At 39.1% G+C, this 19,129-nt stretch overlaps 1 protein-coding gene across 2 annotated transcripts in view; it reads right to left on the reverse strand.

Annotated features, from left to right (window-relative positions):
* Window positions 1-288: 288 nt before the first annotated feature.
* The window catches only part of MYOM1 (myomesin 1), a 66,170-nt gene continuing 47,329 nt past the window's right edge, over window positions 289-19,129 (reverse strand). For both annotated transcript variants that reach the window (XM_081917989.1, XM_081917990.1), the window contains 15 exons: window positions 18,231-18,337; window positions 18,042-18,086; window positions 15,404-15,540; window positions 14,900-15,044; window positions 13,642-13,701; window positions 12,246-12,313; window positions 11,489-11,602; window positions 11,284-11,371; window positions 10,015-10,053; window positions 9,813-9,918; window positions 8,455-8,618; window positions 7,892-7,928; window positions 7,083-7,105; window positions 5,075-5,130; window positions 289-1,101 (listed from right to left, as the gene is read on the reverse strand). In XM_081917989.1, coding sequence (XP_081774115.1) covers window positions 802-1,101; window positions 5,075-5,130; window positions 7,083-7,105; window positions 7,892-7,928; window positions 8,455-8,618; window positions 9,813-9,918; window positions 10,015-10,053; window positions 11,284-11,371; window positions 11,489-11,602; window positions 12,246-12,313; window positions 13,642-13,701; window positions 14,900-15,044; window positions 15,404-15,540; window positions 18,042-18,086; window positions 18,231-18,337 — 1,489 coding nt within the window. In that variant the 3' untranslated portion in view covers window positions 289-801. The remainder of the gene's footprint in view (window positions 1,102-5,074; window positions 5,131-7,082; window positions 7,106-7,891; window positions 7,929-8,454; window positions 8,619-9,812; window positions 9,919-10,014; window positions 10,054-11,283; window positions 11,372-11,488; window positions 11,603-12,245; window positions 12,314-13,641; window positions 13,702-14,899; window positions 15,045-15,403; window positions 15,541-18,041; window positions 18,087-18,230; window positions 18,338-19,129) is intronic.

Here is a 19,129-nt window from a genome sequence, read left to right on the forward strand (position 1 = left end):
AAAGTTTAAAACTGTTCATAGGCTATCCCCCATATTGTTGCTATGGACCATACATTTAATCTTATACCACTATAAGAGTTGCAGTTCCCAGCAGCCTTAATAAACTACAGTCAGACTGAATCAGGCAGAAGTTAGTGTAGAATAAATAAAATTGCCAGCACCTCCTTTCTCTGTGCTGCATTGAAGACCTAAGTGAAGATGTTAGGTGTGGGGTGATGTTAAACTAAAAGGGATGGTAAACAGCCATCAGAGTAGTGAGCAAGTAAACAAGTCACACACACACAAAACAAGGTGAAAGAAAAGTGTTTTATTTATTTTTGAATACTGAGGAGGGTTCAGTTTTTTTCACTGACGTTAGTGTGTATTAATACCATGTCAACACAAAACATTTGTTTGCTTTAATATCTGTTTTCTAGAGTCCTATCCTATACTACATTCAGTTTATACTAGATTACCAGCAGGCTCAAATCTAGATTCCTGGTGAGAAAATCTTCTCCAATAAACGATTGTAATTTTTCCCATCCTTTCACTCACATCACTGATTAAATGACTTGCTTAAATATTATGCTTCTGCATTATGAGCATTATCCTATTATGCTTCTGAGTTAAGTTCATGTGACAGAAAGCCAGGCTGGGAGTGGGACCATTCCCCATTTTTGCCTGATCACAACATCTAAAATGAAGTGAGTGGAAGGGTTCAGATCTACTTCATACTCACAGGCAAAACCATTTACACACACATATTATTAAACCAGATAGAACTCTACCTCTCTGCAACACTTGTCCATCTTAGCTTTAGCTTCATGCCTTCTTTTTCTTATCTCCTTTGCCATGATCTGGAAGGGGGACATGGGTCATCCCTTCCTCAGGTATGAACACACTTATAGTTAAATCACTTGTCTCTGTGCCATACTGGTTTTTCACTATAAGGCTGTATCTCCCTGAGTCAGCTGTACTGACAGCCGTGATGGTGAAGCTTGCTTGTTTTCCTGATTCAAATTTCAGGATGATGTGATCATCTCCTGCCAGAAGCTTTTCATTCTTCATCCATGAAACCTCTGGAGCAGGGTTTCCCCAGACACTGCAAGTAAGATTAAGCGCCTGCAGGAAACACACAAAAGTTTTTGTAAACAGTCGCTATAAATAAGCATCCTGAATATGCTCTGTTTTCACATTACACATTAGGAATAAAGTGATGCTAAATTAACTGAAGCTTTATTCATCATATTTACAGCACAGTTTGTTTTAATCTAAGTCACATTGTGTGTTCAATGGGGCCCAATTCCATGAAAGTGTGTATAGGAATTGAAGTCTATCTTACAGGAATATGGGTTTGGGGTTTTTTTTTGGTATTTTCCTTCAATTTATTATTAATCAGACTGGTCACTTCTAAGAGTCCTTAAACCAGGGATAGAATGGTTGGCATATAAAGGTTTGCTTACATGTATTGCATGCATTTAAAGTCTGGGATAAATCATTCCATGTGATGACCATAGCTCCACTAAATACTAATAATACAGGCTATATATTTTTGAATGCCTATATCAGTGCTTACATTATATAGAAATGATGTATACAGAGCATTTAGGGGGGAAATATTTTGGCCAAGGGAAAAAAAATCTGACGTATAGCTGAAATTCGGAAAAGGCAGCATCTCAACCTGAGTTTTTCACAGGACAGGAAAAAATGTGTTTCCAATTTTCTTGCTGCATAAAAGCTCCCTGTCTGTAGTCTTGAATGCCAAATGTCAGACTGAAGTGAATTTTTATTACCCACTTACACAGCACTGAGAACACTGTTTCATTATGTAAGTGCTAGCATAACCAGAGCACAGCTAGCAAAGTAATGCACCTATATAAAACTATATAGTGCCAGCTATGAGATACACGTCCGACATGATGAGATGATAGCATTTTTTCCATTGTACTGCTGCACAGCCTGAAAAATTCTCAATGAACTGATGAAGGCTAAGCTAGATGTGATACAGGAGACCAGTGACCAGAACGTCTGATATGTATTTTCATATTAAAAACATAAGAAGGAGAGACGGTGGAAACTGGATCAGACCTATAGTGCCCAGGGAGATGATCTAATTTTTCCTTCACTTATATTACCCCATGAATGCCTATTAGCCATGGTAGGATAAATATGTAGGTACCCATAAAATAAAGCAGAGGGAAAACATTTTATTTTCTACTTGTTTTTACTTTTAAAGTTTCATTAATATAATCTGTTCACTTGTTTTCCATTGATTTTAGTGACACATCCAGCCATTCTTCTTCTGCCTGTAACTATGGTGTTTGGTTCATTCAAATTGCATGACATTCCATACCCCACTTATCTAGGCATCAGACCTGTCAAATTTCAGATATACAGGATAGAGGGTCCTCGTTCTATTCACAATTTTAAAAGGTGCATAGACACAGCCACCCTAAATATCACCCTGTTTATATCCAGACTAAACAGAGCCTCCCAGTCTGTCAATTTCACTGATTTCCCCCTTTCTGTAGACGCCATCAATGCTAATCAATGCTCCCAAAGCAGTGAAAAGCAAATGTATGAATAAATGAACCAATTTTCAATTTTCATACTTTCAAGTTCTTATTTGAATAAAAATGAATGAACAAATATGGGAGCAGGGCTCACTCATTGCACTTTAAAAATGAATGGGAATGTATAAAAGTTAGGGCTGCCATATGTCCAGAATTTCCGGACACAGCTGGCATTTGTCTGCCAGAAATTGAGTCTAGGCGGAATTTTTTTAATGTCTGGGGAAAACCCGGGCGTATTGCAGCCCTTATCAGAAGTGGTGTTGTTTTTGCCGATTTTCCTACCTAAAAAAAAATAGCTAAAACAGAGCTCCACAACTTCAGCAACCATAGTATAAGTTAACACAGGGAGCAAAATAACAAGTTCTAAAATGTGCTTCTAACTGGGCATAATTTTTCTGCTGCTCATATAGGCCAAGAAATCACACTGGAAGCTCTCTTAGTGCTATGCATTTCCTTGGTTTCTGATGCAGTTTATATCTGAAAGGAAAAACCTAGTCTAGACACATATTCCATCATGTACTTATTTTGACACGTTCCAATCAACGGAAAAATACTTATGTTGCAAGAGGAATTTATAATTATACACTCAGCAGTTCTTCTTCTGCTTTTCTCACCCTCCGCCAGGCTTCAACCTCATTTCCCACAGATCAGCATCACTGGGCAAAGACTGGTGACAGGAAGCTAGTGTTGGTATATCTCATGAAAGGACTGAAGATGCAATGTGGAGTGGGCAATGTGGAGGACAAAGCAGTTCATGTTACACTATTCCTTGCAGGGCAACTGAAGGGTAAATCCACTACTGGAGTCACTGAGCCAAATATATGCTATACTCCTGTGAGGTGCCTTTTTATTACAGGTTAAATAGCATACAAGTTGTGCTTTGCCTTTTCACATGTGTTCAGAATTGTTTATGGATTATAACTGGTATAATTTTGAATCAGGTGGCCAGAAGCAGTCATTTGTAGATGACTGTTGGAAGCAAACCCTAGTTTATTGATATGATATTGTTATCCAGAATCTTAAAAATGTAATGCTTACATATGACGATCTAAGTATTATTATTTTTTTGAGAACAGATGAAATGAAACAAGATCACCAGGATATCTATTCTATCCCTTATTATAAAATTCTACATAAAGCAGTTTATAGTTAACACCATTTGGACCAAAGCCTAATGTTAATAATTCTGGCATATTTAATTAAATGATAATGAGAAAGCATTTCTCTTAAATTATTTTAACTCCATCACAGAGAGAAACCATCCTCCCACCCTTATTGATTTTGCCACAGAATGAAAATCTTGGACTTGATTTTCAGTGGCAGAGATCCAAATCCCAGTTACACTAGGATACAAAGATTTGTGTTAATTTAGGCCACAGTTTAAGTAGGGATGAATATATAATTATATTTCTGGTCCATATACATTTTGCTTGAGTTCGTTCATAACTCTGTTCAGCTCCGTTACTGCATTTATCTGCTTTTAAAAAAGCTATATAAAAATTGTGCTTAAATTATTATTTTATCACAATATTTAAATATATTACATATTTAAATAGATAATTTATCTCATTGTATGCCATTTGCAAATATATTTTTATCCTAAAATACACATTTTAAATATATTTTGGTATGTTTTTTAAGCCAAGTGCTGTATTACAAAATTTGAAGATATATGAAATCCTTATTATACTTACATTCCAATCCAAATCTTAGTCTGGAAAGCTGATTAGGTCAGTTTGCATAGAAATTTACTGAAATCAATAAACTGTTATGGAGATATCCAACTAAACACTTCTGCTAAATCCAAGCACTTCTGGCTGCACAAAGGAGCTTCTCCTCCCTTGTCTTCCTCTGCACACCCTAGCAGAACTATCCATAGCCTTAAGCGTACTTCTTTGTAAGTACATTCCACTGAAATATGTGAAACATATTTCCAAGCAAATGTCTTTAGGGCTAAGGTCCTAATGTTAGAATTGATATTGGCCACAAGCAGGCTTATCCAATGACTTTGAACTACTTTCCAGACTGTCTTTATGTCTCTTTTTAAAAACATCTGAAGATCTGTGTCATCACACAGGAAGATTGCGCATGATTAGAAGAAGAGGGTTTGAACTACTGCAGTGGTGGATCTTGTGCATAAAGTATGAATTTCTAAAGAGTCAGTTCTTCATAAGTCATCCATTGAGTTGATTCATGCACCTTGAGCCCTACTACAAACATAAGCACACTGAAAGCCACTGGAATCAATGGGGTTAAGTAATCTTAAATCTATGTTAGATTGTGGCCGGAACCTTGGCTGGCACCCTCTTCAGTCTTCCATATCATGCTTAACAAATGAGTGCTCCCTAAATACATAAAGGTAGTCTGGCTACCATGGTGAAATTATGTACTGAGAGAATGAATGAAGAGTGCTGTCTCTTGATTAAAAGAAGCAAAGCTTGAGTATTCTTACGCTCTCTCTTCTTTCAGAAGAAGAAAGTTACAGAACTGTCTCTTCAGAAGTTTCAGTTAATTTACTGTACCTTGCCTTCCTGGATGGTGACAACGTCGGGGAGCCCTCCAAGCACCCGGGCACGATCTGAAAATACATTAGCACATTTTTCTTTGTTGTCTGCAAAACAATCTCTGCCCTAGATTTCAATTCCCCTCTAGTGCCTTTCTTTTATCTCATACTTCTACAAGCTGCCGGTGATGAATGCAAACTGAGAAAGATATTTGGTATTTCCAGCTCGCTTTACTCGAAGTGAAAGCAATGTGAAATTTACTTGGGATGTTGCATGGTTAATGTTTGACTGCCAAGCCCTGGCTCCATTAATGAAAGATGGACAGGTAGATCTTTCAATGCCACAAGCTGAACAAGGAGGGTTTTCATCTGATGTGCCTAAATTTAAAAGCCAGTAATAGTGCAAGTAAAGGCTCAACAGGGATGCGGATGGCGCTGTGGTCTAAACCACAGAGCCTAGGGGTTGCCGATCAGAAGGTTGGTGGTTCGAATCCCCGCAACGGGGTGAGCTCCCGTTGTTCGGTCCCAGCACCTGCCAACCTAGCAGTTCGAAAGCACGTCAAAGTGCAAGTAGGTAAATAGGTAAGGTAAATGGTGTTTCCGTGCGCTGCTCTGGTTCACCAGAAGAGGTTTAGTCATGCTGGCCACATGACCCAGAAGCTGTCTGTGGACAAACGCCAGCTCCCTCGGCCTATAGAGCGAGATGAGCGTGCAACCCCAGAGTCGTCTGCGACTGGACCTGACGGTCAGGGGGTACCTTTACCTTTAAAGGCTCAACACATCACAGTTCTTGAAGTGCAAGCTGTTATGGTCATTCACCACTGCTGGATTTCTTAACTTTTTGATAAAATGGAGCTTCCATCAGAAGCAGCAGGACCAAGTCCAGTTCTCAAGCTTTTCTTATTGGTCTTATGAATAAATCTTAGCCTGTGCTCTCTTGTCCTGATATTATGCATTTTCCAAGCCCCGCTTACCATCAAAGGTAGCTGTCTTATCCTGAGGCAGGCCATTAGCCTATCTATTCCAGTAATTTTCTACACTGGCAGTAGTTCTCCAGGGTTTCAGACAGGAATCTTTTCCCAGACCTACCTAAAGTTGCCAAGGGTTGAACCTGGAACCTTTTTATGGAAACCATGTGCAACAGCCTCCTCATGTAGCTGCTACTCTCAAGGGTGGGGAAGTGTATAATGCTGCAACATCATGGCCATATTTAAGTTTTATTATGCATTATGACCGAGAGAGAAATTGACATGTCTGCCACTTTGTGGCTGACATGTGACAACTTAGTGTGTAGCATACAGTAGTTATATCTTTTATTACACAGACGGTGACCATTTTGTGCACATCCAACTGATGTGTCTGCCAATGTGTGGGTCCTTTCAGACCTGGAAGAGGGCAGAACGGAGGCAGAATGGGGAGAGAAACAGGGGTGAAATGGGATATAACAGGGGCTTATGTGTGCTACACCAACATGCACGGGGGCCAGGTATGAAACCCCCCCACAAAATCGTCACCACCTATAATTTTGCTGTAAGCTGTGCTGGGAGCCCACTAAAGGGCAAAATATAAATACCATAAATATATAAATGGCATCAAAGTAGAATTGCATTCAAAGGCATACACATAACAATACTGCTAGAAAAGTACAGTTGTGGGTGACAAACTGTTCCATTTTGTGGCTTGGCTACTTACAATGAATGTTGATTGATGGGCAATCAAGGCCAGCAAGGAATAAAAAGCACTCCCATATGCTACGGTGTAGGCTAAGGGAAGCAGTTCTGCCCTTCTTGCACATGGTAGGCAAGAAGCAGTCTCTATAGGGATGCTAAAGTGGGGCAGTGAGTGTGAGGGGAACACAGATAACGGCTTCATGACTAGTTCAGCCTGTCTGAATGCCTGCTAGTGATCAACCTGTAGATTTCTAAACAGAAATACTCTTTTCAAAAGGAAGCTACATTGAAATTTCCTACTGGCAGTACAGCATCCTATTGATAGTCAAGGCAGACACCAACTGACAATCCACTTACTTTTCTCTGCAATCGCCAATGCTCTGAAATTGAAAAAGACAAAAAAAGGCATCCTCAGTTTCATTTGATGTTAAAAGTATGGAGACGGAAAGAAGTTACTCTTTATATATTTCACATTACACACCCCCACACTCCCACACTGTTGACCTAAATCTGTCTGCAAACGATTCAATGTGATGACACAATTTCTCATAACATATCAGCATAGTTTTAATGATGTTTTTATACATATCATGTAAACACTCATAACAACACAGGACATAGATTTCTCTGTCTTCTAATGCTGAAACTAGTCTTGACCAATGGAAAAATCACTGATTTTTTGTTTTAATGCTAATAAAAGCTGAACAATGGAATAACTTTCTGTCAAAAATCGGGGGGGGGGGCAATTAAAGTTCCCCAGAATGCCATACCGCCTTCTTTAGGGAAGCCTTAGCTCCCAAGCTGGAGTCCAGGTCCTCAGCTCAACCCAGGACCTTTCCACAGCAACATTTGTCATACTTTATATCCCCCTGTACTTCTCTCCACCAGAACCTGACTTGCGAATGGGTATAAAGTCCAGGCTGCTTCCTCCTCTCCTTCCACAGTGGGAAATCCTCTCAAACATCTGGGCTGCTGATGCTCTCTCCCCCCCCCCCCTTGCTCTCTAAGTGGTCAGGATGAGTGAGATTGTGCAACTGTCACTTCTGGTCATGCTTACTCCTAGCAATGTTGTGGGTGCCATCAGTGGCCATCTCTGAGCCCCACACTTTCTAAAACAGAACCCCCATTATCCTATTTAGATGGTATCTTCCATGAATTATACTTACTTTAACCTCTGGAATTCAGCAAAGGCTTCATCAAAGGCTTAAAAAAAGAGAACAGGATTAAGTTAATAGTTTTTATAAATATAATTTGTGTGGATATTTCTTTATTGAGTTTTCTTTGGATTTGGTGGTTTGCTGACAGAAAACGAACCATGGTTAGCCTTCTGGAATGGCTATGGATGTGACAAAAAAAGGAAAAACCATGGTGGGGCATTATGTGGAAATTGGGACACTGTTGTGTCCTGCCTTTTATTATTTTAACGATGCAAATTATTGTTCCTTGGATTCCTTGGATTTCTCCTGCTGCTTTAAGTACCTCTGTAAGGAGGGGGAAATATTTAAAATGAAATATTAACAAACAAAAACTTATCAGCCATAAACTCCACAGCCTAGTATGCTCTTGAAGCTCAAGTTGTGAGGAGCCCAGCAGGCCTACAAGCTCTAACTCAGCCTATTGGGAGTTACATTGAGAATCATATAACCAGAAGAGTAAGAGCCATTGTCATTTTTCTCAGTTTCTGCATTAAAAAATAGAAGGTATGATAAAGAAAAAGGAATCTATCTACCTTGCCCAGAAAGATCCACTGTCTTTGTGTGTCCAGTTTTGCCATCAAAGAGCTCCAATATATATCTTCCCTTGTCGCTGGGTGTTGGCTCATTAATTTGCAACCAGATTTGCTCCCCAGTAACACCAGTCTTAACTCTTTCTGTATACTTCATTTTAACATCACTGGGAAAAGAAGAACAAGGAAACCAAGTTGAGACACAAGTTTTAGATAAATTCTATTAAAGATAATGGCCTGTCAAAGTAACATTTCTGTGCTAGCTCTATTTTCTTTCAGTAAGAGACAATGCCATATGCTTCAAAGGAGTTTTTTCCAATATGACTTCAAAAGATTGTCTTCAGTCTACAGCTGCTGTGCCTGTCAAACTTGAACCTCAGCACATATTCCCTTGCAGGAATATCAAGACTAAAGCAGGAGTTATGATTAAAGGTTAGCATTTAAACTATCACAGTGGTATTGACTGTGTGCACTTAAAACCAACTGTGGGGTGCTAAAAGCTGCTCTGCCTAACACAGGCGCTCCTGCTTCATGCACCTTCTGGGTACTTTCGAGCCATTCAGAAAGGATCCACTGCTCATGATGTCAGCAATCTCCCTATAAAAGGAAGGCACAGACCAAGTGTAGGGAACTGTTTTCAGCCGATGGGCCAGACACCCCAAACCCTCAATACCTGCTGATCATAAATTTTCAAGTTATCAGGTGATGTTTGCAGTTATTACATAATATGTAACTGGTAAGGGCATTGTGCCCTTACTTTCCCAAACCAACAACACAGAAAAATTAGAAGAAGCAACCATTTGCATACCTCTCTAAACAAGAACGGTGGTGCAGTTGAAGAAGACTAGCACTAGTATTGCCCCCAAAATTTATTCACTTGTTGATTTTATATCTTTAATAATGTGCTTTATTCTTGTGGGAATGTGTTTTGTTTGTGTGAGGCTTTGCAAATCGTTTTTTTATATATATAAAAGGGGTTGTAGAAGTCAATTAAATAAAATAAACAAATACATAAACTAGGTGTGACACTTTCTGAGGTAGCAGTCCTAAGAACGCTTACTTGACTGCAAATCCTATTGAGTTCAGAGGGAGGTATTTTGCTGCATAAACATGCTGTGTCTGATCTCACCAAGGATCACTTGCTTGGCCCTGGAGTTGTCTGAGGTTGATCACATATCATCTGCATATCTGAGCCACAGGCACAGCACAGCATGTATACAAAAAATTGGTTGCATTAAGCTGATTCAAAGCCAGCATGGAGTTATTCAGCACTCTGGATGTGCCCTACATTTAAATGTGTATAGAATGTTCCTGTTGAATGAGATCTTAATTACTGTACTGGCAAGAGCTCACCCACTTACTTGTGTGACCAGCTCACTCTCAGATCTTCCAAGTAGTAGCTAACAAATGAATATAATCTGATGCCTTCTTCTGTGCTCTGGATTTTCAGTTCTGTTGCAGATAAAGCTGAAAATATAACACATATTTTTGTAGTCTTACAGTCTTTCATGGAGTAATACAAATGAGTCATTCATCAGGAGAAGGGGGGAATTAAATACTCACCAATCACTTTGCATACTTCCGTCATCAAATCTGCAAAAGCTGTGGAAACAAATCCAGAGACTGAGACTAAGTGTTCCCAGATCAGACATGCCTGGTTGTAGCTGAATGCTGTCCTGAAGTTCCCTGGCTAATCTGGAGCATTCCTGCAAGTAGATTCCTGCAGGAAATCTGAGTTGCCTTTTAAAATGTGCTGCAAAGATTCTTAAGGAGTTTGCATGTTTCCTTCATGGTTTTAATGTCATGCTAAACCCCTTTGTTTCTGTTTGGTATTATTGTACTTCAAAAGAACATCCCTTTATAAAAGAGACAGGTTTTGAAACTTGTGCAGTTTATGCCTAACAAAGAAGTCTTCTTTAGAATTCACCTAACTACAAAGTAATTCAAGTGACTGCTTAGGGAAGAATCACTGGTGGATAGAGGAAGCAATATTTAAGCTGTGCCTCAACAGAGTATGGTGACATTGCCTCTTGTATCTTGCAATCCAAGATGTAAATAGGAAGACAGAAAAGTGCCTTATACTAGGCGAGACCACAGATCCATCTAGAATAGTATTGTTTATCTGGCAGAGAGTCTCTAGGGGTTCAGACAGAAATCTTCCCCAGCCCCAGGGACACCAGGGAGACATCAGGGACCTTCTGCATGCAAAGGACCACAAATGCTATGGTCCTCCTGGGCATCCTTATGTAGTCCCTGAGGGTATCAAAACAGCTTAGGCTCCCCCTAGTTTCCTTCTAGAGACACAAATCACAATTGCAAAACAGAAAGGGTTCACTAACATGAAATGAATTTAGAAAAGAGCTGGATAAAATAAACGATTAGTTTAAAAAATGGAATTCCTGGCTCCACAAACTGAACATTAAAGATCATCATCACCATCAGAGCTTTCTTTCAGCCTGAACTCATCAGAACTCAGTTCTGGCACCTCTCAGGTGGACACCATTTTCATTATAAAAGAACAAGGGAAGTTTTCGTGGTGGGTTCTGGTACCTCTTTTTCTAGAAAACAGCACCGATGACCATAATCTGGTTTTATACCACCCTTCCTTTCATACGAGCACAGTCCACTAAGGAACTACACAAATAATGGAGGACTGGGATGTACAATCAGAAAACTCTTCTGGAAATTTTTTAAAAACTGTTTTGCTGCTGATTCCTTGTGAAACTAAGGCCACAATCTTACACACAATTACTTAGAAATAAGTCAGATTGAATCCACAGGTGCTTATTTCCAAGTAAACAGAAACAGCACAATTTTACACGTTATTCTCACCTGTGTCCAGAAGCTTCAATATGCTCTTGTCCTTCCCTCTGTCATCCTTCAATATTACTTCATATATACCAGCATCTTTCTTAGAAAACTGTGAACAAAATAAAATCAAGCAGTAGCAACACCTTTTCATCTCTGGAAGCACTGCCCATTTAGGAAATCTGCCACATCTGAAGTGGAAGCATCAAGGGAGAAGGGGGCCACTCACCTCTGTTATCAGCAGAGTACATACGCCATCCTTAAAGTCATGTTCTTCATCAACCATTATCTCTCTTTCATCTTTGTACCAAACAATGTGCGTTTCTTTCTTGATATTGGCTACCTAAAATGAAAGTATGCTAATGTACTTTCTTTTATATAGAAAACATGTATCAAACAGCCTGCTTTGGGTAGCAAAACATGAACAAACAATGCAGAAAGTAGATAAAGATTCTTCAAACCATTTGTTCACACGGTTCTTGGTCTTGAGGCCAAAAACAAGCATCCTATATCTACTATTCGCTATATATTTTGGAAAGTTGTTTGTTCAACTTTAAGACATCATAACCAAATTTGTAATGTGATTTCAAAGTACAGATCAATATTTGAGAAGGCAATACAGTAGTACCTTGGTTCTCAAACAGCTTAGTTGTCGAACAAATCGGCTCCCGAATGGCGCAAACCCGGAAGTAAGTGTTCCTGTTTGCAAACGTTTTTCGGAATCCGAATGTGCGACATGGCTTCCACTTAAGTGCAGGAAGCTCCTGCAGCCAATCGGAAGCCACACCTTGGTTTTTGAATGGATTAAATTCGAGAACCAAGGTACCACTGTACTGGATCTGTGATAGCGACCATTAGGTTTCTGATCAGTGTACAATCCTGGATTCTGTAAATGCACCCAAGAGGCAGCTGACCACTAACAGATCTTGTGTTTGCAACTTGTGCTTCTTCTATCACAAACTACCCAAACTGTAGCTGTTTCTTACCTTGCATTTCAGTAACACATTGCATTCAGGGGTAACTTCCCATCCCAGATACTCAACAAAATGTGGACCTGTTTGAAATGATATGCAAAATAAATCCACTCAGAAATTATGAAACAGACAGAATCAAATATATTTTTTCAAACTACTCTCTATTTTTTATATTCTCTAGATTTGTTGTTGTTGCGCTGCAAGAGCTGAGCACAAACAGCCCCTCAAAATTCCTCCCCCAATTTGTGGAAAGATGAAGTGTGGGGACCATTATACAGAAGTTCTGCAGGAGGAGGATAAATTCTTGGGGGTGGGGCGCACCATTAACTGTGGCATTACAGTTAATACAGCTTCTTTCTCTTCCCCTAAGGATTTATTGCTGCTGTCGCAACTGTGCTGGCACTCTGGCCTCCCTTTTGTACCCTCCACAATAGGGATAGGAGGATCTGTCAATTTCATTTCTTTCAGTTTCAAATTTTCCCAATCTTAAATTCTTCTTTTTTTCCATATTTCTGTAGCGAGTTGTTTTTCTTTAAATCCTTATGGGAATTCTTCAGCATTCTAGTGCAAATTTCTCCTAATAAATACATTTTTGTATGCAGTTTTGACTAGTATTTTGCATGTATTCTTCTAATATAATAGATTTGGGTATGTTATTTTCACTAATAAGTTCATTTTTATACACATTTCACCTTAATATATGCATTGTTGTAAAAAAATTGGTTGGAGACTGCATCAGAATCTTCAGTGGGAATTTTCTCTTATTGTTTCAGAAACTGCAAATTTGAGAAATTCAGCTTTATCCTCCATCCCTACTTTTATAGCTCCCTAGACATGGCAATGTAAAGGGTGAAAGCTGCTAGCAATAAATAAACAAATGGCGAAGCACATTCAGGGAAAATTATGCAAAGTGGTCTTCTTTTTGCTAAGGCAGGGGTGTGGAATTGCTGACCAGTCTGGTCCCTCCTTCTCCCACACTCCTGTAGGCCAACTTTGACAAACTGATGGAGCTGTCCACCTGCAAGCACCTAACATCATTATAACATCAGGCGAGAACTTGAAAGGGGATTGCCGAACACCTTTGAAGGGCTGGCTGTCAGGGCCAATCAGCATTCAAAAGGGATGGCTCTCAGTACTGATCAGCTTATGAGCACTGAGACCAATCCTTCTTGAAGTCTGTTTGGCAAGTGGTTTGAATACAAACCACCTGCAAACAGACTTCAAGAGGAAAGTTCTCAGTCATTCAGAGGATTACTCTTGAAATCTAGTGAGTAATAAAAATAAAAATATAATAATTGCCTTTTTAAATGCCCTTTAAAAATTTGTTCATTAAATTTTAGATATACGGAACTGAATTAAATCAGCTGAAATGTTTCAATAGTCTTCTCCTTTTTGTATGATTTCTTACCTTGCTTCCTGAACCACTCTTGCCTCTGGAATTCTGCTTCTTTCTGTAGTTTCTGGAACACTAGACATTTTTAAATAAAGAGATTAAAATATAGCCATCTTTGAGAGACAGAAGATCTGCACACCTAAGCCGGCTGTGACACACTTGCAGAATCATGAACTGGATGATTGCAATTGATTTTTAATGGAATGTATATTCCAATATGGTGGAGCTAATTATGAGTAAATAACTTTTAAAAGCACGACTAGACCATAGAAGGGGATGGGAATGGGATGGGAATGGGATGGTTTTGTTTCAAATTCAAAGGCTGTCTTTATGTCTGTTGAAAAAAGAAGTGGGCCAATCTTACGTCTATCTTAAAAAAGCAGGACGGCATTCCACATGATCCTGCCCCATTTTGAGCACTGACTGACCAGAATAGGATGAGAGCGATATGATATTGTAAAGTAGTTTTTAATTATTATTCACAACAAATGCTGAACTAATCTACTCACAATGTTATTATCACAGCTGACCTGCATAGTCCTCACCACTATTAAAATTCCACATGTGGTAAATAACTGAGCCACACAAATTCTTATAGGTTTTCACTTAAGCAAAACAAAAACAACAACAATACCTAGCAATAACAATACTGATTTAAGCTGAGAATCACAGAGAAAAGCATTGCATTGTAAGTTGCACTATACAGGTGCCAAGTACATGTTAAATAATGATAAGTATGAATTATTATCATTCATAGGGGATGCATTTTGTTTCTGTCAATCCCATTTTTAATATAAACTCAAATAATTATTTGCAACAGCAAATATATACTTCATGAGGTCACTGACTGGTGATGACAGCATGCTTTGGAAACTCCCTTAAATTTCAACATAGTTTGCTGTATGCCTTCAACAGCTTCAACAGCTTCTGTTCAGAAAACAAACGTTTCACTGGAAGGGAGGAACTAGTCATGTATTTATTTGGATCCCAGCCTAGAACACTCTTTTCTTAAGGTTTTCTATAGGGTTTTCTATGCAAAATTCTACTCCTGCAACACACGTTCCATATTAATCAGTTGGCAGCACTTCTGTAGTTTCATAATTTACTGTCTGAAACATAACACTTTCCACTGTACAATAAAAACATTAAATGAAATTTGCAAAAAGTACAATTGGCATACAAGTCTAGTTTCTGATTAAAGAAAATTAAACTTCTACAAATGTATGTTAAACCATACTACCAAATTCTAAAAAGGCATATTAGAAACTCTTACCGTCACCAATGAGAACAAGACTGGACTGATTGGTTGCTTTGCCATCCTGAATTTGAAAGGTATAGGTGCCTTCATCCACATCTTCAAGTCTATCCATAACCATTTCAATCATACCAGAAGTGTGGTCAACCTTCATCTTGTATTTCTTCAAGAGAAAACATAAAAGTGAGCAGAAAAGTCATCTTCCTATCTCCCAAAATAGAACGTTTTCAAAGCCTCCTGGATGATTTCTTAGAAACAACCCCACAATGTTAAAGTACATACAGACATAATGTTAAGTGGTAAATTTGCAGCTGAATTTTCAGCGCACATATAACCTTCTCTCCCTCTCCCCCCAAAAGTCTATTTTGGGTTTTCACCCAAACCACACCCTGGAGTAGATTTGGGGAGTGTGTGGGGTGCATGCAGGGGAACTTCTGTGGTGTGAGCATAAATCCTTTTGCTAACAGAAGGAGTGCATTGGATAACACCCTGTTACAGAAGCAGTTAGTTCCAACCACTTACCTCTCCATTAACAATTTCCTTGTCGTTAAATACAAAGTTGACTTTACCATGAGGAGACAATTTCTCAGCCTGCATCCAGAATCGCACCTGTCCCTTCTCCAGAATTTCAACTGCCAATTCAGACTTAAGGGGGACAACTGCAGCAAAGAAGTAGAGCCTCAATGGATGTTTTTGGTGTGTTCACAAGCACCGACTTTACTAGTTCTTGGACAAATTTCCTCCATTGTTAATCTCTGGCTTATTCTGTCTTTATTTTTTTCTAAATGATGGAAGCGTGTAATCCACACAGGTAGATGTTTCAAAGCTTGTGTTATTCATGTAGAATAACATGAACACAGACAAACAAACTACAATAATTTTTTTTCTATTGTTGTCCTTGCAATATTTGTTCTGCATATATTTATACTTTCTCTGACATGAAATGCATTTCTCTACTTCACTCTTGCTTTTCCCCTGAAACCTCTCTCTCTATCTCTCTGGCCACGTACACACTATAGCTTTAAAGTACATTTTCCCCACACAACGAATTTTGGGCACTGTTGTACTTCTGCATTCTTTCAATGCATGCCAATATGTGCACTAGAACGGTACACAAAAGGCTCATACATGTGGTTGAGGATTTTGCTTTTTGCAGTTACTGACCCTGCCTATGAGCCTACAGGCATACATTTTCAATGCGCACAGGTACATTGCAAACACAACCAGGGCAAAGCTTGCCATTGCTCCCCTCTAGACATTGATTATGTGCACACAGGATTAAATGAAGTGTTCTGCTGTCATTTCTCCTCATAACAATTTTGCTGAGTTTTCTTTCACAGAGCTTTCCTCGACAATATTTTCCCCTGGTTAAAATGTCAGAGCCCAGGGTTTATTGGGTGTCCTTATCAATATTCTAGCTATGTATGCAGGTGCCAGTTAGTTAATAGTACCCAATCCCAAGAACAAATGCCAATTGCTCTCTATTTGTTTCTTTCTAATGTTCCATAGCCTTGGAAACATTTAAGATATGCTTAATTTCCTTCTGACATGCATCCATTTTAACCTACAAGGTCATCTACTTAATACTCAGCGAAGAAATTATGGCATAAATGAGTACAACCAAGTTTAAAACTTAATAGGTAATATTATGGGGGGGGTGGCGGCAAGTTTTTAGTGAGAGACAAGAATTTTATTCTGCAGAAGTAGTACCAAGTAAACAGATGAAATCCCCAAATTTAGATTCTACTTGGCATCATATCTCCGTGGAAACCAGGCAGCAAAAGCTGGGGAATCTGCCATAGCCCTGTGACAAAAGAACCCAAGATGCTAGGGATGTAGGACACTGGCAGATCATTATTTCATTTTGTTTGCCCTTCCTTGTGATCCTTTAGACTGGAACACAGACCAGCAAGGCAACTGCATCTTAATTTGTGGCCTGTTTTTGAATAAGTCTAATCCGCAATAAGCAGGGTCCATGAGCCAGAAGGAGAGGTGAGGGAAGCTTCAAGAAACAGGCACTGAAATGCCCCTGTGAAAAAGCTATTTATTATTGCAACACCTGAAGGTGAATAGAAGGAGGCAACCTTATGACCTTGCATAACTTCTAAACCCAGACCCTCCAAGTGTTCCTATTTTCCAGGTACATCCCTGATTTAGAGAAGCTGGCCCGGTTTCTGATTTGATCGTGGAATGTCCCACTTTTCCTTAGGATGTCCCTATTTTCATTGGAGAAATGTTTTAGGGTATGTAAACCCAAACAAGTTAATGCCACATGTGTCTGTGCTTGCATTAACCCGTGGGTGTAAGAAACACACACACCAAAAAACAGACTTTGTGCAATGCTACTTGTGTCATGCTGTCAGTTCTGAGGCAGTTTTAGGCCCTTGTATATAATTAGCTGTGAATATTTTAGCCTAAAATAGAACAGAAAGCAAGCACAGGAGTGGTGCAGCTTGGTAATTTTAGACCCTGGACTCAATAGTCTTAAGGAAGTAGACCTTTAGACAGTGATGTATTAGTTTAATTGTGCACTACACAACTGACATTTCTATTCTCTCCCTCCCTCCCTCCCCCACTGCCTTTCTGTGCTTCAGAAATCTGATATGTAAGAGCAAAACACACACAGCACCCCCCCTCCCAAGTTTGCCAATCTGGATTGCAAAAAGTAATACTCTGAGCATGTGCAGCATTCCATTTTAGACTCAAATCACAATACTATAATGAGTACAGGAATAAAAAATGTTACAAATGTGAAAGTGACATCCCTAACCTTGGGGGAACAGAACCATGTGCTTGTGAAACTGTGACAGAAAAAGAGTCAAGCAAACATCCTGAGGAAGAGAATAGTCCCTGCTATGTGTGGACGTTAATCAGGCTTCCATTAGAAGTTGATACCTGAAACAGGCTCAAGCATTCATATGACCAGTGCATTTTCTTCTTCAGGGGATACTCAGGGGTACACAGTACCGGCACCTCTTTTTTGTTGTTAAAAAGTGTGACACTTTTCGTAACAACCTCATGGTGAGTACTGGCACCTACTTTTCTATGAAAAAAGCACTGCATATGACTATCCAGCAGGCTGATGCTTGGAAGCATTTATTTTAAAATATGCCACAAACATTGATGCCTTTTTCCACTTAACTATTTTGTTGTCACTTACCTGGAAATTTGTGTTCATGGCTGAGTGCAAGCAGGCGTTTCATTTCTGCAAGAGAAAGGCAGATGTATATAAAAAAGAAGCCCTTTGTTTGGCATATTGGCACATTTTACGGTATGATCATTCATTGTCATGTGACATAAGAAGCAAAGGGAAAGGATGACAGGCGGACGAAAGAATACTGGTGCTCACCTTCCTCATCTAATGTATAGCTTGATGAGACTCCATCTGTGTCTGTTACAGTACAGGAGTAAATGCCCAAATCGTCTTCACTGAGATCTTTAAAGATAGCTTTTGACCTTTAAGACAAAAGAGCTTTGTATAAGCAACTGATACAAGTTAAAATCAAATATCAGAGAACACCCACATACAATATCTGGCAAGTATGTACGTGAGGTACTGTTAGCTCAGGTATTAAGGTGGGTTTCATTTATTTTGATAGAATATTTCAAGCAGTCAGAATTTAGGATGGAAGGATTTCTCAATTTTGGTTCTCTCAATTTCTCATTTTCCCTGTCTTAATCTCAGTTTTTCACATTTTGGAGCAGTCTGCTTTTTAGAAAAAATCCTCATCAGCATTTTAGTGCAATTTCTCCAAACACATTTTTATATGCAATTTTGACTAATTTACACATTATTTGCAATCAATTTCCCCTAATATATGCATTTTTTAAAAAAACACTGGTTGGAGAACTGCATTGCAAAATTTGGGTAAGCATGAATTTTGAAGCATTGCGTATTGTTTCAGAGAGTGCAAATCTGATGGATTTTGCTTTAAATGCAAGCTGATTTGAATTTCTTCTTCCTCTCTAGTCACAGCACAAACTACTGTGGTCTCATGGGTTAAATCTAAAGTGCTGTAAAATAACACAACTTGAGTGTTGAACCAAAGATCAGAAAAATAACATTCAAGAACCAAACTGTCCAATCTGTGACTGGATTTCCCCACACAATTGTATTTCCTAAATTTAATCACAGGGATGGAGCAATTTGGACTGGGGCTCTGGCAGAGTGTGAGGGAGTCTAGCCTTTTCTCCTGTTGTGTGCTGCAGTCCAGATATAAATTGCACACATATCTGAACTACTGTTTG

The sequence above is a fragment of the Podarcis melisellensis genome, assembly GCF_964234715.1.
Source record: "Podarcis melisellensis genome assembly, chromosome: 7".
Taxonomy (NCBI): Eukaryota; Metazoa; Chordata; class Lepidosauria; order Squamata; family Lacertidae; genus Podarcis; species Podarcis melisellensis.